This window comes from Schistocerca americana, chromosome 3 (assembly GCF_021461395.2).
Source record: "Schistocerca americana isolate TAMUIC-IGC-003095 chromosome 3, iqSchAmer2.1, whole genome shotgun sequence".
In the NCBI taxonomy this organism is placed as follows: domain Eukaryota; kingdom Metazoa; phylum Arthropoda; class Insecta; order Orthoptera; family Acrididae; genus Schistocerca; species Schistocerca americana.
In genome coordinates, this window is record NC_060121.1 from 535,442,833 (window position 1) to 535,464,833 (window position 22,001).

Genomic DNA, 22,001 nt, shown 5'->3' on the forward strand with positions numbered 1-22,001 from the left:
TTCCTATCATTGGCCAGTTTGATGCTTCCACTGCCTACAAGTCTGTTGTTAGGCCCCTCATGTTCTATGTGGTGGATCATGTGGGCACTGAAAACCTGTTCGGTTATGATGCTTTCCGGTTGTTCGGGTTCTCCATTGATGATGATGTGCACCTCGTATCTGAGGATATTCCGTATCAACAGCTGGATGGATTATGTTCTGAATTTTCGTTCGTGTTCTCTGCTGGTCTGGGTCGTGCCAAGGATTTTGAAGCCCACATTCCTCTTAAACCTACAGCTCGCCCTAAGTTTTTCCGGGCACGCCCTATTGATGCAGAGGATGAGCTACCGCCACTGCGGATGGAATGAATTTGTGATAATAAGCAATCTTGCCTAGAAACACCTGAAGTTCTTTGACCGTAGACGGCCGGGGTAGAGCATTAATGGCCGCAACGTGCTGACGTAGAGGACGTATACCCTCATGGGACAAGTGGAAACCAAGATACACAATGGAGGGTTGGAAGAACTGTGACTTGTCCAGATTGCACCTCAACCCAGCCGAAAGCAAAACCCGAAACTGTGAATGCAAATTGTGAAGGTGCTCCTCAGTGGAGGCCCCCGTGACAACAATGTCATCCAGATAGTTTATGCAGCCAGGAACGGAAGCCGTGAGCTGTTCCAAAAATCGCTGAAAAATGGCCGGCGCGCTAGCGACGCCAAATGCTAACCGCTGGTACTGATACAAACCACAAGGAGTGTTGATGACGAGAAATTCCTTGGAAGAAGCATCCAACAGCAACTGATGGTACACCTCCAATAAGTCAAGTTTGGAAAAGAACTGGCCCCCAGCGAGCTTGGTAAATAACTCCTCAGGACGGGGAAGAGGATAAGTGTCAATGAGGCTCTGAGCGTTGACAGTGGCTTGAAAATCACCACACAATCGCAGACGCCCGTTTGGTTTAGAAACGACCACGATTGGCGATGCCCATTTGCTGGAGGTAACAGGAAGGAGAATCCCTGAAGTTGTTAACCTGTCTATCTCAGCCTTGACGGGTGCTAAGTATTCCACATAAAGGACATTGGGAAACAATTTGCACTACGCATCTGGCATACCAACATTGTATGTGGCTTGGTTTAAATAAGCAAATACAACACGTGACAGCATAATGTCACACTTGTGCGGACAATCAGGTGGTTCCGCACCAGAAATATTTCTCCTGGCTACATTCAGATAATCCATGGTGATCCTTTCATATAGGCTTTACTTGGCCCTTTTTGCAAACATGTTGGTTGAATATCGTCAACATCTACAGCAATACCCTTTTGTTATCCCAATGCAGTCGACGAATAACACCAGCACTATCAAGGCATTCGCTTCTGTATTTTGTCTTGGAGGTATTCCGTAAACAATTATTCTAACAATGGACATCCTTTTTCTTCCAAGGAATTTACCAAATTTTGCAAACAAAATGGAATACAGCATGTCAAGATAGCACCATTCTCACAACAGTCTAACAGCGAGACTGAATGTTTTGTTTGAAGGTTCAAGACGCAAATGTCAAAACTTCAAGCTTCACATTCACATTACAATGCCTTTATTTTTTGAGTTCATATCGTACTTTGCTGCTCCTGATCTTTCCGAACATCAGAGTTCAATATTGAGTGTACAATGCACCACATTTATGGGAATCTAGTACTGATCTCAGATCAGCTGGCAGAGCGCAGCATACTATTTGCGGCAGTTCAGGCACACATCAGCACCACCAAAATTAGCTGTGACCCCGTGAATTCAGCAATCCTCCCATAGATCAAACTGTTCCAGATTCTTTACTGCATTGTGTCTGGCTGCCACAGTGCAGGCACATCCATCTGCCACAACGCAGCCCCCTATGCAGCTTACCAAGCAGATGCCTCCAGTTGTGGTCATCTCACTGATGGAAGTCTCCGCCTGCCCACCTCCGATACCATTGCCGCGAATGCTGTAGGTCGCCTCTCCAATGGACATTGATGCTGTCACTGTCAGCTAGTCGCTGGCACCCTCTGCAGCACCCTCCATGCTCCTATCCATGCTGTCGGATGCATCCTGTGCCTGGTTTTCCAGGGCAGTTTCTCTGGTGCTCGCAAGACACAATGTCAGGACGTGGGTTGATCTGCTCTTCCCCCAGCCAAGCAACCAGCCTCATCACTATTCATGGCATAAACCTCCCCCGTACCTTTCAAGGTGGGTGGGGAGGCACGCATTATCGGCCATATCGAGTCGCCTGCACTTTCAAATACATGTGCCACCAGTTATGCTGCTGCATTTAAAACAGACACTACCATGGCACGAGGTTACTGCAATGAACAATTACACCACTGCGAATGAGATGCAAGCATCCCCTCTCTGGATGTCTGTGGCGGGTGTACTTACATTCAAGCATCCATGGACTGTCTCCCATTTCGCGTGTTTGCCAGTTGAGTAACATTTGCAGACTTTCATAATGGCCATGGTTCAACATCATCTGAATAGACATTGTATTGTAGAATGACAGATTTATACATCTCTTGTATCTGTATGTATTTCTACATTCAAATCTACTATTCGCAACTGACATTGAAAATACAGCAAAAAAGTTATGTATTATTTTAACTATTTGATGTTGGATGTAGAATAAATTAATATCTGAACTCTCTGTTCATGGACGGCACCTGTACCTTGCTCCTGTATCCACTAAAGAACCATACAGCATGCAAGGAAGACATAACAGTACTTTATTTGTTACTTTAACCAGCCAATATCAACTGAATATTACAGATAAAATATTAGCTTCTACCAGCAGTCTAATATGAATTCAATTTACTTCTTTAATGAAATAATTACACTAAGAATTACATGGAGAGCCACTACTAAACACAGAATTTTTATCGAACCGAGTGTAAAGTAATTCCTTACACACTCAACATAACTTCTGAGATGAAAGCAACTGCACATGGGATGTTCGAAGAACTGCATGTCGTGTGTGCTCACTTAAGATTTAAACATACTATTTTGTTGTGCTCCTACTAGATCAAAGTATAATACTAAAATGTGTAAAATACACGCTTATCCTCTGATGTGGCAATAGGCCTATGAGCACAATCTGCATATGTATACATGTGTTAATAAGTTAATTTGCCATAATCGGCAGAGTGGAGTTTAGCAGCAGCTTATTGTCCTGCATGCTTCTGAGTAGAAGTGAACAATGGCTTTTTATTTATCTATTTTTAGTAGAGCTATTTATTTCGTTATGGGAGTTCGTGAGTCTTCAGTGTTTGTGTATAGTGAGTTTAACTTCTTAGGATTATGTCAGATTATCTGCAGTACAAACAAAAGTTGATTAAAGATGGATAGACACTACTTCTGTTGTGTATGGATGCAGGGGGAATGGGCCACTGACCATAAACAGATGGCACCTGTGTCGGCCACTGTCAACAGGCTTTAGGCTGCTGCCCTGGGATGCACGGGTGTTGGGCCACCCGAGATAAATGCATTGGAATCTCTGAAGCCTATAGTGTCACCTGGGACCATTGATGCTGCTGTGTCTTCAGACTTGCACATACCGGCCAGCTGACACTTACCTGACCGGCCAGCTGACACTTACCTGACACTGGTTGGTAAACTGTAGCAGGGTGACAAATCTCTGGGCAGAAGGCAAAAGTGGGTATTGGTGGAACGACTTTCTGCTTATGTCTTAAAAACAGGTTTGACGTACTGTCTACTGCTACAAGCACATATAAGACAGCATTGGACCCTTGCCTGTTGGGATGTGGCTGATCTGCATAACAGATCCAGACAAGCGCACAGAATGTGACTGCTTGTCTTTAGGAGCTGCTATGTTAGACAGATGATGAAGCCCCTCAGGGAAATAGCAAAAAAGTTAGAAAAGGAGGCCAGCATCCACTCTGTTTGCTTGCCAAGGGAACTCGTTCGAAAAGTGGAGAAGGTTCTGCCAGTGGCAACTGAGAGCACTGGGTGCATTCAGCTGCAAATCATGGTTCATATTGGCACGAATAATGCCTGTCACCTGGGTTCAGAACCACGCTACATTCTTACAGGAAGCTGGCTGATTTGGTGAAGACAGCTAGCCTCACCTGCAGGGTGGAAGCAGAGCTATTGTTTGCAGCATCATTCCCAGAACCGATCTACTACTTCCTTTGATTGGGAGCTGTGTGGCAGGCTTAAACCAAAGGCACAGACGATCTTGTAATGACCTTGGATGCAGAGTTGTTGATCTCCACTATCAATTATAGAGTTTTAGGACCACTCCCTTAATAGGTCAGATGTGCACTACACACGGGTAGCAACTACTAAGGCAGCAGAGTATGTGGCATGCACATGTGATTTCTATTGGGAATAGAAATCCCTCCACAGGCCCAATAAGATGCATTCTGGTTCCACACAGGGTAGCATTTGTCATAGCAGTTCAGAGGAAAAAATGTTGATACAGTTATTACGTAACTGTAGGAGTGCCAATGTATAGGTACCAGAATTAATCTCACATTTAAAGGGTGATAATTCCCATATATTGTTAGAGACAGAACACTGGCTGAAACCAGCAATGACTGCAATGAAATTCTAAACTCTAGTTGGAATGCATGTTGCAAAGGCAAAAAGTGGAGGCCTGATTACAGCCATAAAAATTACAATACTACCTAGTGAGATTTGCACGATTCCAAATACAAAATAATTTGAGTGAAGGCAAACAGTTAAAGGTGGATCAAACATGATTGTCAGATGTCTTTATAGACCCCCTGCTACAGCAACAGTAAGAAGCGTTTGACGGGAAGCTTAGAGAATGTTTTCCGTAAATTTCCAGTTCATGATGTAGTATTAGGTGGAGATTTCAACTCACCTACATACACTGGAACATGTACATGATTCGGGCAGGTAATAGGGACAGGGTATTCACGAAACTGTTTTCAATGCCTGATATGAAAATTACCTTCTGCAGTTTAACACAGAAGCTACCTCATGAAGGTAACATCTTAAATTTTCTGGTGACAAACAGACCAAATACTTTCGACACAGTTAGTGTCTAACAGGGAATCAGTGCTCATAAGGCCATTACAGCATCACTGAATACTGCTGTAAATAAGGAATACAAAGAAATGTACGAAGATCTTTCTGCTTAGCATGGGTAACAAGAAACAGGCCTCAGCAAGAAAATTTCAGCTACAGAAATAACAAAGCTGAGCATCAATGGACAAAGTTCACGGGCATACAATACCATTTAGACAAGCATGTGCCAAGCAATTGTGAGGGAAGTAAAAGACCCACCATGGTTCGATAGCCATGTTATAAAGCTTCTACGAAAGTGAAGAGAGCATCACTGAAAATTTAAATGTAGCCAAAGCCTCAAAGATAAACATAAATTAAATGTAGCCAAAATTAATGTAAGGAGAGTAATGCAAGAAGCATTCAATTAATTCGAAAACAAAATTCTGTCTACCGATTCGACAGAAAATCCTAAGAGGTTTTGGTCTTATGTTAAACAAGTAAATGGATTGACATCATCTGTCCACACACTCCGTGACTATAATGGAATTGAAATAGAGGATAATACAGAAAGGGTTGAAATACTTTTTCCATAACTGTTTCACACAAGAAGACTGCACTGTAATATCTCATTTAAATCATGGAATTTATGACAAAATGACCAATATTAAAATAAGTGACCATAGGATAGTAAAGCAACTGAAATGGCTCAACATAGGGAAGGCCTCTCGACCTGATGGGATACAAATACAACTCGACATACAGTATGTGGAAGAACTTGCCCTCTTCTAGCAGCCGTGTAACATAGGTCTCTGATGGAGCAAAGTGTTCCTGATTATTGGACAAGAGAACAGGTCATCTGTATTTTCAAGGAGGGTTTCCGAACAGACACACGAAACTGTAGGCCTACTCCTGATATCAGACTGTTACATAATTTTGGAACATGTTTCATGTTCATGTACGAGGTGCATTCAAGTTCTAAGGCCTCCGATTTTTTTTCTAATTAACTACTCACCCAAAATCGATGAAACTGGCATTACTTCTCGACGTAATCGCCCTGCAGACGTACACATTTTTCACAACGCTGGCGCCATGATTCCATGGCAGCGGCGAAGGCTTCTTTAGGAGTCTGTTTTGACCACTGGAAAATCGCTGAGGCAAATAGCAGCATGGCTGGTGAATGTGCGGCCACGGAGAGTGTCTTTCATTGTTGGAAAAAGCCAAAAGTCACTAGGAGCCAGGTCAGGTGAGTAGGGAGCATGAGGAATCACTTCAAAGTTGTTAATGAAGAAACTGTTGCGTAACGTTAGCTCGATGTGCGGGTGCGTTGTCTTGGTGAAACAGCACACGCACAGCCCTTTCCGGACGTTTTTGTTGCAGTGCAGGAAGGAATTTGTTCTTCAAAACATTTTCGTAGGATGCACCGGTTACCGTAGTGCCCTTTGGAACGCAATGGGTAAGGATAATGCCCTCGCTGTCCCAGAACATGAACACCATCATTTTTTCAGCACTGGCGGTTACCTGAAAATTTTTTGGTGGAGGTGAATCTGTGTGCTTCCATTGAGCTGACTGGCGCTTTGTTTCTGGATTGAAAAATGGCATCCAGGTCTCATCCATTGTCACAACCGATGAAAAGAAAGTCCCATTCATGCTGTCGTTGCGTGTCAACATTGCTTGGCAACATGCCACACGGGCAGCCATGTGGTCGTCCGTCAGCATTCATGGCACCCACCTGAATGACACTTTTCGCATTTTCAGGTCGTCATGCAGGATTGTGTGCACAGAAGCCACAGAAACGCCAACTCTGGAGGCGATCAGTTCAACAGTCATTCGGCGATCCCCCAAAACAATTCTCTCCACTTTCTCGATCATGTCGTCAGACCGGCTTGTGCGAGCCCGAGGTTGTTTCGGTTTGTTGTCACACGATGTTCTGCCTTCATTAAACTGTTGCACCCACAAACGCACTTTCGACACATCCATAACTCCATCACCACATGTCTCCTTCAACTGTCGATGAATTTCAATTGGTTTCACACCACGCAAATTCAGAAAATGAATGATTGCATGCTGTTCAAGTAAGGAAAACGTTGCCATTTTACGTATTTAAAACAGTTCTCATTCTCACCGCTGGCAGTAAAATTCCATCTGCCATACGGTGCTGCCATCTCTGGGACGTATTGACAATGAACGCGGCCTCATTTTAAAACAATGTGCATGTTTCTATCTCTTTCCAGTCCGGAGAAAAAAAATCGGAGGCCTTAGAACTTGAATGCACCTCGTATTATGACATTTCTGCAGACCGAAAATCTCCTCTGTAAGAATAAACATGAGTTCTGAAAGCAACAATTGTATGAAACCCAGCATGCTGTGTTCGTCCATAAGACCAACAAAGCAGTAGATACAGGCATTCAGGTAGTTGCCGTGTGCCTTGGCTTCCATAAGGCATTCAATACAGTTCCTTACTGCTGCCTATTGAATAAAATATGAGCACACGGAACATCAGATCAACTGTCATTGTCAAGTCTTCGAAATACACACTTCACAAAAATTCACGGAATTCAGGTATTGATGGCTCTGTTTATGCATGCATCGCTGTATCTGATTCTCTATACATGGAGTGCATAGGGGCCTGAAGATGGCATTAATGAGATGCCGAAACTGGTCGTGTAAATAAAATAACAATTTGTGGAAACATACCACTGTTTGGTGATTTTTCTTTGATAAATATCTGACTGGCCGCTGTCCTATATGCACGATGAATCAATGGAGAAACTATGTAATTGGACTGATGAGTTTCTAGCAAACAGAACACAGCATCTCATTCTCAACACTGGAGACAAGTCTTCAGATGTATAAGTAACTTCGGATGTAACCCAATATAGTGTTACAAGTCCATTACTTTTCGCAATATACAGGGTGGAAAGAATTTAAACCGACAAACTCCGGGAGGTTGTAGGAGACATCAAAACAAATATTTTTCCCTAATGCCATTTTTTCCTATGAGGATTATTTAAACCGGTGGAGGCCGTATTACGCTCTTCAGTTGTTAGAGGGCGTATTACATTCTTCATTGTAGGCAAACTGCTGTCCACCAGTGTAGTAGTGCACTGTCTCTGTTTACTAATGAAGCGATACACCTGGAGTGAATACAATGATATGGTTGGTGCGTACTATGTAGTGCACCACAACGGACGAGCTGCACAGCGTGTTTATCAACAACAATATCCTAATCACCGTATCCCGCATCATACGACCTTTGCTGCTGTGTACCAACGTCTGCGTGAGACTGGGTCATTAACTGGATAGCGACACCGTCGCACGGTAAGAACGCTGCAATTTGAGGAAGCTGTCTTGCAGCATGTGGAGCGGATCCTTCAATCAGCACTAGTGCAATTGCACGTAACAGGAGGACGAATCAGACGAATGTACGAACAGTCCTTCGAAAGCAATTGTTATTTCCATTTCACTTACAGCATGTCCACAACCTGGAACCAGTTGATTATCTGCCCAGAGCACAGTTTTTGCAGTTGTACCTGAAACAGTGTGAAATGCATTCTACATTTCCATCCTCTGACTTGTTTACTGATGAAGCAACGTTCGGGTGTGATGGAGTCTTCAACATGCACAATTCGCACATTTGGAGTGAGGATAACCCACATGCCACAGTTACTACCGCTCATCAAGTGCAGTTCTACGTTAATGTGTGGGTAGGTGTTGTTGGGGACTGTTTAATTGGGCCATATCTGCTACCTAGGCCATTAAATGGCAGGCACTATTACAATTTTCTCGCCAGAGCATTGCCAGAATTGCTGGAAGATGTCCCGCTCCCTACAAGACAACGCATGTGGTTCCAACATGATGGGCCACCGGCACATTTCAGTCGTCGTGTGCGTCGATTCCTGGACTAACGGTTCCCAGAAATGTGGATTGGCAGAGGTGGTCCTGTACCATGGCCTGTTCGATCCCCAGGTATGTCCCCTCTGGACTTTTTTGTGTGGGGAGAGATGCGCAACCTTGTTTACGCAACTCCTGTTGCATCAGAAGAGGATCTGGTTTCCTGGACAGTAGCAGCAGCAGGAACAATTCAAGATACTCCTGGGGTTTTTGCCCGTGTCTGACAGAACATGATCCAACGGTGTAACCTTTGTTTTCGTGTCAATGGAGGAATTTTTTAAAATCTACTGTAATTGAAATTGGGTTGTGTTACTGCGTTGTCTCTTGGTCATAAAAAAATGGAAAAGTGTTTGTTAGTTTAATTCATTTGCCGCCAGAGAAATCTTCCTCTATCGGTTTAAATACTCCTCATAGGAAAAAATGACATTAGGGAAAAATATTTGTTTTGATGTCCCCTACAACCACCCAGAGTTTGTCAGTTTAAATACTTTTCACCCTGTATGTACATGACATAGTGGGCGACATTGGAAGTTCAATGGGGCTTTTCACAGATGATGCTGTTTTATATAAAGAAGTTGCAATGCTCAAAAATTTTAGAGAAATGCAAGAGGACCTGCACAGGATCGATACTTGGAGCAGGGAGGGGTAATCGACCCTCAGCAAAAACAAATGTAACATATTGTGTATATATAGACAGAAAAACCTGCTATTGTACAATTACATGATCACAAAATAATCTCTGAAAGCAGTTACTTTCACAAAATATCTAAAAGTATGCAGATGGATAGCTTTAAAGTGGAACAACCACACAAAAGTAACTGCAGAACAGGCAGACGCGACACTGAGATTCAATGGAAGAATCCTCAGGAAATGTAATCCATCAACAAAGAAATAGCTTACAAAACCCTTGTTCGACCAATATCTGATTACTGTTCATCAGTCTGGGATTCTTACCAGGTAAGATAAACAGAGAGTGACAGATGTTGCACAAGTGGCATTCTGCACAATGGGGTGGCTCAGTCTTACTTTCGGAGAGTGTACATTACTAGAAGAGTCAACAGCAATGATTCTTCCCAAAAACCATTTGCAAATGGAGCAGGAAAGTGGACAGAAGTGACAGTGGTTTACAAAGTACTCTCTGCCACACACCACAAAGTGGCTTGTGGAGTAGAAATTTATTCTTAGACAGTACAGTACACAGCTGTGAGAAAGAATTGTTTGCAAAATATCCTCCAAGAGATGACTGCACTAGGATTTTAACGCAGTTTTATCAGCCATTTCTTAAATGACTTTCCGACTGTATAATTTACTTCAATTTCACCCTCAATGTGACACATGTAAAAGTTTTGATATACTTAAACTATCTTCCACACTCAAATGGCATTGGATTAATTTAAAATACTACCCAGTGTGATTTATCATGTGGTCTGTTTGATACACCTTCCATATTCCCAATTACTTTTCATGCAGATGGAAAGTTTTCATTAACAAGACTGTTAACAGTTTATTACAATGAATCATACATAATAACACATATAAGTGATTCTCTGCCTAGTTTCCCCAAGGACAAGTTACTTATGAATATCCAGAAAAATGTAATTACTACTATCAATGGATTAAGTGTTTTGAAACTTCCAGTGATGTTAATCCATAATTAACTGTTAGAATTGTATTCTTAATACTTTTATTAATTTGTCTTGTGTATATAGCACATGTCATATACAAAGCTCGCTCGTCAGTTTCAAATAAAAGTTGCTGTGTCTTCTGATGACACAACTAATGTAACAGATTCACAACGCCCAGTTGGTCATTGTGAGCTATCTCTGGTAGCTCCTCTTCTCTAGGGGGAGTGATTGTAAGGGCTAAAGCACGCACACAGCAACTTGTGTGCATATGTGAGTACCTGCCACCATCTTGGAAATGCTGACTGATTATTTGCATCAATCCACGAAGGCATCCATCATAGAATGCCTCCATAGCTGAGTCACTGGCTGCCTGCACGAAGTGAACTGTCAGCTTAAAATCTGTTTAACTAGCCAAGGACTGTATGAAGCGTCAGTCTTCCTTTACTTTCACTGGTGGGACAATAGGTAAGTAATTATTAAGCGGTAGGGTGATAGACACAGTGATAGTAGATGGTGTAACATGTGTGTTATTGTAATCTATATTTGGGACTAAACTGGAGAAAACTATTTTCTCAGTGTTTGCATATCTCTGTTCCTCATGGACTCAATGACTACACTGCCTAATAACTAGCATGTGGTGTTATCTGCTGAGAACAAAACATCAATATTTTTTTAAAAAAAAAAAAAAAAAAGATGCTGAACATTGTTGGCTGTCATACTCTCTTTGAAATTCAGAATTTATCAGGGATAAAACAAAGGGACTAAAATATAAAAATGTTGTTGTGATTGGAGCAATTGTAGAGGGGAACTGAATGGAGAACAAAAAGTCAGCAACATAAGGAAAGGTAGATTGGTACTCAATGTAAGGATTGACTTGCAGACAGGCACAATGAAAGGACAGTTACACATCCGATTTCAGCCAAGACCTTCAACAGAAAAGGAAACATACATGCATTCAATCGCCCAAGTAAGCACAATTCATACACACATGGCCACCAACACTGACAGCTCAGATTGTAATGCAGCAGTCATGCAGAAAGGAAGCAGCAATGTGCAGGAGGTGGGAAGGGGAAAGGATAGTAGGGTAAGGAAGGGAGGTAGGGAGAGAAGAGCACCATCTGGCAGTGTGTGCAGGAACTAGACTGCAAACACGTGCAGTGTTGGTTGTGGGGCAGGGAGATTAGTGTTTGTGTGTGTGTGTGTGGGGGGGGGGGGGGGGGGGTTAAGGAGCAAATAACGAGAGGAGTGAGGAAGGGAAAGATGGGTGGGTGCATTGGAAGAGGGCACACACATAGATGGTGGGAGATGAGAATAGGGCTGTTGAATGGGGGTTGCGAGGACAGTAGGTTGAGACCAGAATAATTTTCAGTCTGGAGAATGTGTTGTTAGGTCAACTCCCATCTGTGCAGTTCAGAAAAGCTGGTGGTGGTGGTGGTGGTGGTGGTGGTGGGGAGGGAAAGGGGGGGGGGATCCCGATGGCTCAGGTAGTGAAGCAGCCATTAAAAATCCAGCATGTTACGTTCAGCTGCATACTGTGCCACAAGGTGGCCTACTTTTCTCTTGGCCACATTTGGCAGTGGTTGTTCAACCTAGTGGACAGCTGGTGGTAGTCATACCCATACAACAAGCTGTGGAATGATTGCAGCAGAGTGCTATGTGACATGCCTGCTTTCACAGGTGACCCAGCCTCTGATAGGGTAGGATAAGCCTGTGACAGGACTGTAAGAGCATTTCTTATTCCAGTCCTGTCACAGGCTTATCCTCATCAGAGGCCAGGCCACCTGCGAAAGCAGCCATGTCATATACCAGCTCTGCTGCAATCACTGCAAAGCTCTAAATATTGGTATGACTACCAACCAGTTGTCTACCAAGATGAATGGCCGTTGACAAACTGTGTCCAAGAGCAAAGTAGTCTACTATATGGCACAACAAGCAACTGAATATAACATGCACAATTCCAATGGTTGCTTCCCAACCCGAGCCATCATGATCCTCCCCCACACCTCCAGCTTTTCTCAACTGCACAGATGCGAGTTATCCTTACAATACATTCTTCACTCCCAAAATTGTCCTGGCCCTAACCTACAGAAACATCATGTCCCCACACCCTCCACCCAATAATTTGCACACCACCTGTCCAATCACCTCCTGCTTACTCTCGTCTCCCAGCCCCTTTGTGTGTAGCCCTCTGCCAATGCATCCCCGCATCTTTCTCCTTTCCTGCTCCTCTCCTCCTTTGCTCCACATTCTTCCCCCCCCCCCCTCCCCTCCCCCTTGCTTGTGAGAATGTTTCCTTTTCTAATGAAGGCTTTCGCCGAAAGCTAATATGTAAGTGTCTGCAACTAAATGCATCATCTTTATGGTGAACAGCAACCTATCTTCTCTTTATATTGTTGGAAATATAGGTTGGCTGATTGGCTGAGCTTCTTGCAGAAAATGCATGGAAGATGGGATACTGTTACAGAAAGTTAAGATACCTATGGGCACTGATGTCATAGGGGTACCTTTTTTAGGTCAGAGTCAAGATTCAGGCATCCTGCTGTGGGAAGTTAGAGTAACTGAAAAGTCTTAGAAAATGCTTAAGAATGCACAGAAAAGTAAGTTAGGTTGTTTCATCAGAATATTATAGGCTTGAGTAATAAAGTACAAGAGCTTCTTGTCTGCTTGGAAAATTTAGAGAGCTCTGAAGAGATGAACATCAAGTGACTATCTGAACACCACATAACCACAGGGTTAGAAGAGTTAAACATAAAAGATTGCACTTTAGCACCTTACTGATATAAAACTAACGTGGAAAAAGAATGAGAATGTAAAGACAGAACATAAGTTCAAAAACACTGAAACAATTAGATTTCACAAAGATCACACCATATGTGCATGAATTAATACTGAAAAACTGGCCACTTTTAACTGTAAATGCTTCTTGTAGTCAGACAGATAGCATAGTAAGGAATCTATATGCCTCAAACAGTCCAAATGTCCCAATGACATCTACATACACTTACAATGTTTATTTTAAATACAAATAATATAACAATATATAGAACATACTGAGACATTTTGAACTGTTTATGAGGCATATGAATTACCTCTTATGCTCAAGCAGTTAACTGTCTTGGTGTTTTCCATGTAGATTTTCTAACAGATTCCAATGAAAAAATGCTCTAGAAACATATTAATTGTATAATTTGATCTCAGTAATTTAACTTTCCAGAATAGGCAGATAAATGGAGTAAAATTTTGATAAAGTTTTCCTGATGAAGCTCAATCCAACAAAATAACTGTTTTCCCAGTAAAAAATGGTCTCTCTGATCATGATGTACAGTAATTGAGGATAAATAAGACAATACCTCACAATACAGATTCCTCTCAATGGAAATAAGTTACAATATTTAAAGAATCCAGGACAAATGTTCTTAAGAATAGCTTACTAGAGATGACCTAGAATGAAATTTGTATTGAAATAAATGCTAAGCTTAATCCAGTCCGTGGTAAATTCATATCACTATCTGAAAATAGCTTTCCCCATAAATTAATCAGAAATGATATTAGACAGCCATATACTAACATGGGTCACTATAGAGATTAGAGCATCTTGTGAAAGGGAAAGGAAACTGTATCTGTTGGCAAGAACAAGTAAAGAACCTGCAGTAGTTGCATACTATAAAAACTACTCAAAATTACTAAGAGGAGTTATCAAAAAACTCAAGGAAAATGCACATTATGTCAGAAAGCAGTAATTTTTACAATGTGTTTAGGTATATATGGAATGTAGTGAAACAAGAACAAGATATAATGACTACTGATTTAAATGGAAGCACTATAAATGATCAGTCACAAACAGCAGTTACATTTAATGATCACTTCTTAAACTTAGCAGAAAATATAGGGATGAGCACTTCAAGAGAAAAATCACAGCAATATGTTGGAAAAGCTACACATATAAAATTCCATCATATGGATGTCTCCCCAATTCTCCTTCTGAAATTATGAAAATAAAAGTTCATCTGGATTCGATGTTTCCAACACATTACTAAAGTCTTGTTCCCATATAAGGCCAATAAGTGTTGTCTTTCCCAGAATATGTTATGCATCACTAACTTGGGATATTTTTCTAGAGAGATTAAAATTTGCCACTGTTAAACCCCTCTATGGAAGAAAGGTTGTAGCAGAGATGTCAATAACTTCCCACCCAATTTATTATAGATATTATTTTCCAAAATCTTTGAGAAGATAGTGCAGTCCAAAAAGAGTACCTTACCTATGAAACAACATTATCCTTATTAAAAAACAGTTTTGATTTCAGAAGAGTTGTTCAACTAAGAATGTCATTAAGACACTTACTCGGCACATTTTGCAAGCATTACCATAACAAAAAAGGAGCAGCTGGTATTTTCTGTGACCTATCTAAGGCATATGATTCTGTGAATCACAGTATCCTCCTGGATGCATTGAGGTTTTTCTGAAATTGGTGGTACAAACCATTGGATGATGTCATACCTATAAAAGTAATGCAGAAAGTTGTACTAAATAATTCAACCATTGTAACCAGGAGAACTTCTTCTGACTGCAGAGAAATCACTTATGGACATCCACAAGCCTCAGTCTCAGAGCCACTCTTACTTCTCTACCTTCCATCTAATACGCAACAAACATAATTAGTTCTTTTTGCAGATGATGCTAGTATTATAATCAATCTAAACATACAAACAACAACAGAAGAACTGGTACATAATGTTCTTAAATGCATTATTCAGTGGTTTCTTAGCAAATCTCACACTCAATTTCAATAATGTACAACATACTGACGTCTGCACATATACAGATACTACACCAATGTGAAAGGTAACTCACAGTGAGGGAATAAAAAGGGTAGTAACTTCAAAAATCTTGTGTCCATATTGATGAGATTTAAAACAGGAAATAAACACATTTTTGGAATCCTAAAATAAAAGCAATAACAGTTTCTCCTTGACAACTCCTTCTATTCCGTAGCAGAATTTCTATTACTGAATGTGTAAAAGGTAGTGGGTAAGAATTACTAACCCACATCCGTATATTTTAAAATAAGTAAATGAACTTAAAAATGTTCCCAGCATATAGTCATATTTATAAATTAATTTGCTATGTGAATGTAAAATGACTTGTTCCTATCATTATGATTTATCATGCAAATGATCCATGGAACATGAAACTCACATATTTGTGTGTGTGTTTTGGGACAGGGGAGATGTGACAGTACGGCCATGTTTTCAAACTGAGTACAGCAATGACTAATATAAAATATTTGTCAGGCTGCATTCAAGTAGACGCTGTACTTATTGACTTCCAAAAAGCATTTGACTCAGTACTACACCTACGCTTATTGTCAAAAGTACAATCATATGGGGCATCAAGTGAAATTTCTGACTGGATTGAGGACTTTTAGGCAGGGAGGATGTAGCATGTTAGGATGGTGCGTCATTGTCAGATGTTGTAATAACTTTAGGTGCGCCCCAGGGGGGTCGACAGAAGCGTCCGATCCCACGCGTCGGCTTTGACCCGTGACGTAAGGGTGTTGTCATGTGTGGCGTCATGACGGCGCGGAGTTTGGTTTGAGTGTGGCTGTCTCCAGTTCTGTTTTATCTTATTTTATTTACTTTCCTGATCTGTTCGTCCTATTTCGTGAGGGTTTTTTTTTTTTTTTTTTTTTTTTTTTTTTTTTTTTTTTTTTTTTTTTTTTTTAAAAAACACTTATTACTTATTTTAATTATCTGTTTCCTCGAATTTCTGTTTTAGTTTATTATATTTATCTTTCTGATCTGTTCGTTCTATCCCGTGAGATTCTTTTTTTAAAAAAGACAAACACTAATCAGCTACTGAAGCATCTTTATCTTCTATGGGTTGCAGGGGTTACGACCCCTGGGGAGGTGGATGGGTATTCATGCATGGCAGTCTTCACTTACACGTTGTAGCTACGCAAGGCGTCTAAATTTGTTTATATTTAGTTTGCCCCCCACCCAAAACACCCCATTTCCCGCGCTTGTCCCGTTAGTGTCATTAGGCTTCTTGTGGAAAGTGTGTGTGTTTGTTTTTGTTTCCGCCATATTTGTGACGTCATGGGTCAAAGCAGACGGGTGGGATCGGACGCTTCCGTATTTCCCCCCAGGGAAGTGCGTTGGGATTTTTGTTGTTCATGTTGTATGTTAATGACCTTGCAGATAATACTGATAGTACAATCATGCTTTATGCAGATGATGCAGTTATCTATAATGAAGTACTATCTGAAACAAGCTGCATATATATTCAGTCAGATCTTGATAAGATTTAAAAGTGGTGCACAGAGATTGGTAACTTGCTTTAATGTTCATAAATGTAAAATTATGCACTTCACAAATTGAAAAATGTAGTATCCTATGACTATAATATCAATGAGTCACAGTTGGAATCAACCAACTCGTACAAATACCAGGGTGTAACATTTTGTAGGAATATGAAATGGAATGATCACATAGGATCAGTCAAGTGTAAAGCAGGTGGTAGACTTGAGATTATCGGCAGAACACTGAGAAAGTGTAGTCAATCTACAGATGACCTTGCTTATAAATCGTTCCTGCAACCAGCTCTACAATACTGCTGAAGTGTGTGGGACCCATAGCAGATAGGACTAACAGGGCATATTGAACATATACAGAGAAGGGTAGGACAAATGATAACAGATTTGTTTAATCCGTGGGTGAGTGTCGCACAGATAGTGAAGGAACTGAACTGGAAGACTCAAAGATGAGATGTAAACTATCCTGAGAAAGACTATTAAGCAAGTTTCTAGAACGGTTCTAAATGATTACTCTAGAAATATACTGTGACCCCCTACATATCGCTCCCATAAGGATCTTGAGGGTAAGATGAGAATAATTACAGCAAGCACAGATGCACTAAAACTACCAATCTTCCTGGCACTCCACACGAGAATGGAACAGGAAGAAACCCTAATACCTGATAAAAATGGGGTGTATCTCCTGTCAAGAACCTCATGGTGGTTTGCAGAGAGTAGTTACAGTGGTGGCAGTAGTATTACTACTACTACAAGTAGTACACTGCAGTATGACTACTAAAGAAAATGCAATATAGTTGTCATGTCATATTTATTACATTGTCTCTATACTACATGTTGATAAAAGCTAACAGACTTGTGCCACACATACTGCATGTATTTACCTGCTAGAAACATACACTTTTGGTTCATTTGCCGGCTTAAATCTTCTACATGCTATTTCCAGAATTCCTTGCACAGACTCAGGATCTTTGACTTCAGGTTCTGTCCGGAAAGTTTGCTTCTGCACTGCCCTGTACACCATGCACAATATTAATCATTGCTTCCTGATGTAATATGCTGAAAATGAGTGTTTAGAGGCAAACTAACTATACAACCTGAAATATGTTCCGACATATGATATATACAGAAGATATCGGGGCATGGAAGGAAATTTGTGTATACGTCGCAGTTTTATGTCGTACCTACATCAACAACAACTACAAACAAACACTCTTCTTTCCCTGTTCTCATAATATATTATAATACAGGCACTATTGTTTACTTTGGATATTTCTACTGCCTTCAATTGTTTGCATCAAGTCAACGCCTTCTAGAAGCTGTCCAATTTAAACATCGGAAATACGCTGCACAGCTTTTGGACCCACACAATGCCTTTTCAACCTGCTTGCGTTTTAATTTCCAACGGCAAATGCGCAAGCGTAATTATCTAGAAATGGAGACCGTTCGTAATTCAGCATTGCTTATCAGGTTAAGGCTAGTTTATACGACGACACTGGTTTGAGCCAGTCGTTGCGTGAAATGGTTTCGTATATGCTGTTGACACGGCGCTACAAGTGTACACTTCAGTTTCGTCGTTTTGTGAGCGCCATTTCGTCTGGCAGCTATACGAGTTGTAGCGGAGTCAGACCTAATGCCTGTTGGCATGAAACTACTGCATAAGATAAAAGATTAAAACAAATATGAAACTTTTTGGTTCGTGACTGCATGCACCCACTCCCCGAGCGGAGAAAATCAACTCAGCCGGGAATCGAACCCTGGCCCGCTTGCATTGGCGGCGAATTGGACTGGATGAAGAAGAGAAGTCAGCACGGTGGTACGAAGACCTTACTGAAATAAAATTTAGTGGAAGACCCCAGAAGTTACTTTAATCATCTTAGAAAGGCAATAGATCAGTTCAAGTTTGTACTAAATACAGTTAATAATGGAATAAAGATAAAATATACTGTAAAGCCATGTTCACACAAGCAACAAAAGTGTCGCCACAGCTAGTGGCATACTGCAGTTAAATGAGAGAACTCCATTTTTTAGTGGCGCAACTTAAGAGACGAAACTATTGTCACGCCACAAGAAGTTCAGCTTCGTTGCACTTTGTTGCGCCACCTTCCTACCACCACTGCTCCTTGGCGGCAGTATTGCAAACACCAACATTCTGTCGCAGGTATCGTGCAGCAATTGCTGGTGTACTCTATTCAGTTTCAGTGTGTTTTTATTTTATTTCTGGAAACAGTGAAAACAATGGTCGACAGGCACACTTTCACTGCTCCCATAACTGCAAGAACAGCAAGCTATGTTTGATTTTCTGCAGCAGTGTCTGTGTGTGTGTGTGTGTGTGTGTGTGTGTGTGTGTGTGTGTGTGTGTGGTAACCAATGACATATCCTGCGAAAGAATAAATAAATAAACTTAATATATGTAACCAAAAAAGTTGTATAAGCTCCGTAATTCGAAAGAGAATGTACTGTATAAATTTTGGAGTATATGCAAGAAATAGCTCCACACTGTCATGTGGCAGCTATTAGTTACTCAAATTGCCTATATCAACGAATACAGTAAGGTTGCAGATGATATTTACATGCCAGGTATGGTTAGTTTGCCATCGCAGACATCATTTTCGAATCTGAGTGTTATTTCTTTTATAAATGTATTTGTTTTCTTTAACTTATCCGCGTGCGAATCTATTTTCGTATCCAGTATTTAGGTTTCGTCGTCCGTGAATTTAACTCTTGTCACAGCTCTAAGGCCATAATCTATACTATAACATTCATACCTGTCCATTTGATTTCAATTGCCGCCATATTGAAAACTGTGCAACTATGTAGAATTTTTGGCGTCCTGTATGAACGGTGTCTCACGATGCCACTACAGCAAGCCACAAGCTGTGGTACCACTTTAGATGCGTGTGTGATCCCAGCTTAAAGGCAGGTTCACACTTGCAACCTAAAGTGATGCCATTGCTCGTAACTATTTCCGAAATTCGGTTTTCCCCTTTCAGAAGATATGGCGTAAACTGAAATCATAAGCGCAGATATTAACGTTATAGTGCAGATTACAGCATTAGAGCTGTGACAAAAGTTGAATACAATGAAACCGAAATGCAACTGTTGGCTCCGAAAATACATTTCACACAGGAATGAAATAGGGCAACAAAAACATTTATGAGAGAAATACTATTAGAAGGCGAAAATTCTGTATCAAACCAAACCAATACCGGCATGTAAATAAATTTGTTATTGGTGGCATTGTGGATACGGCACTCCTAATTTTTAGTTTCACAGCAGCCATATTAAACTCAACGGCTATTACTCGCAAATAAGCCAAAATTTATACAGTGCTTTGTCTCTTACACTAAGAAATTTATACAACCCGTGTCCATTAGTTACGGTGCACATTAAGTCCGCTTATTTATTCATCCAAAAATCTTTCAAGATTATGGAATACGTCATTTATTTGCAAAGCACGCATCTCAATAAGCACTCGTACTCACACATTGTTACTGTTCCATCAAATTTAATGAGGTTGTTCTTCCTGTAGTTTCAAAACCTGCGAACGTGTACCTGCAGACCAATGTTTCGACTTTTTTTACATTAATAAAATGAGAACACACAAATCGTATGAAGTACAGCAGCAGTCATTCCACGATAACTACTACTATAGCGTGCATGGGGACAAATGGAGCGACATGATGTGCAAGATTTTACTAAACAACTACATGAAATGTCCTGAGGACATTGTCGCAGAAAATTTCGGAGGCCTCACTATAGTCGCGTCATGTAGTGTAGCGGTTCAATTTAGAGCCAGTCTGTGCGTCCCCGAGCGACTAGTCGTGAATCGGAACTAGACGGCGAGAATCTCTCTGCTGCACACTGTGCTGTTGTGGGGGTTTTGCGACAATGCAGTTTCATCCACAGATTGACCAAACTCTTCTTTTAGATGTCGATTTTATTTTCATGTAGCAGTATAGTTGTGAATGTGTATCTGTAAATATGTTAGAGAGGTTTCCAAATAAATATGTTAGGTGACAACAATAAACGTGAAGTGCTTCACAAGCAGGCCAGTGCATTTATTTTTATAACTTTTGCAAATGTGAACCTGAAAGTGGGACTCCTATTTCAATACTCAAGAACGAACAGCAGAAGTATGTGTCGGCAAGAGCATGTATGGGTAGTAGTAAACAAAAGTGTCAGGGCTGTAAAAACCTCGGGAAAATTAGATTTCTTGTAGCCTGGAAACCAACGAAATCGCAAGAAACCAGTAACACAAATGGATGGCTTTGATAGCGATGTTTTACAGAGTTCCATGTTTGAAATGTATATAAGTAGGGAATATCTAACATCACAAAAGCTTGTTATAATTATACATTAGAAAATTGGCTTCGAAGGTAGCGCTTTGTCAAAGATAACAGTTGTTAAAAAAACGTTGATTTCAAATTTGCTAAGAGAGATAGTTTTTACTTGAAAGAAGCGACACAGGTGCAGCACGACTCACATCATGTATAAAGATGCACGATACAAGAGAAGGAGGCAGTTCAAGAGAGTATTATCTCCTTGAAATATGTGTGAATCAGAATCATTCCATGAGTAACTCTGGAAAATGAGTGGTACTGGCGGTTGTAAAGTTCCAAAGGAAAAGATTCTTAGATAATTATTCTGCATCCTGACTCTTCTGGTTTTGTTACGGAGAGTAAACTTGTATTTAGGTATAAAATAAACGGCTGTGGCTACCATTTGTAAATGAACACTGTCAGTTTCAATAATTGGTTCACTGAACAATTTTTGTCATATCTTGTTTCAAAGTGAGTCATTGTAATTATCGTGACAAATATTATTCAGCTGTTATTCAGAAACAAAAAGTACAAACACCACAAAAGAAAATATTGTGCTCTGGCTTAAAAATAAAAATATTTTGTCTGCAATCCAGACTCGTACCGAACTCAACAGAACGTACGTATGTGACTTTCTTACATTAGAATGTGGTCACACAGTCTTGCATTTACCCACATATCGTTGAAGAACATGGTGTTTATAAATGAATATCAGGTTTTTAACGCTTTATAATATTTATTACATTAAACTTACATTTAAAAATGATATGTCAAATGAAAGAGCAACTCAAACAGTTCTACCAAGAAGCTTATAAATGTTCAATGTGAGCACCATTTGTCACACGACACACACCA

General features: G+C 40.6%; 1 protein-coding gene across 5 annotated transcripts in view; it reads right to left on the reverse strand.

The window, feature by feature from the left end:
- The window catches only part of LOC124607465 (tRNA pseudouridine synthase-like 1), an 80,189-nt gene extending 61,984 nt beyond the window's left edge, over positions 1-18,205 (reverse strand). Inside the window, exons 1-2 of one of the 5 annotated variants that reach the window (XM_047139808.1) lie at positions 18,009-18,205; positions 17,709-17,837 (exon numbers count right to left, since the gene is read on the reverse strand). In XM_047139808.1, the coding sequence (XP_046995764.1) occupies positions 17,709-17,736 (28 nt within the window). In that variant the 5' untranslated portion in view covers positions 17,737-17,837; positions 18,009-18,205. Of the gene's footprint in view, positions 1-17,708; positions 17,884-17,921 lie in introns of all 5 variants that reach the window. The other 4 variants (XM_047139809.1, XM_047139806.1, XM_047139805.1 and 1 more) reach the window with 4 other exon arrangements.
- Positions 18,206-22,001: the final 3,796 nt, after the last annotated feature.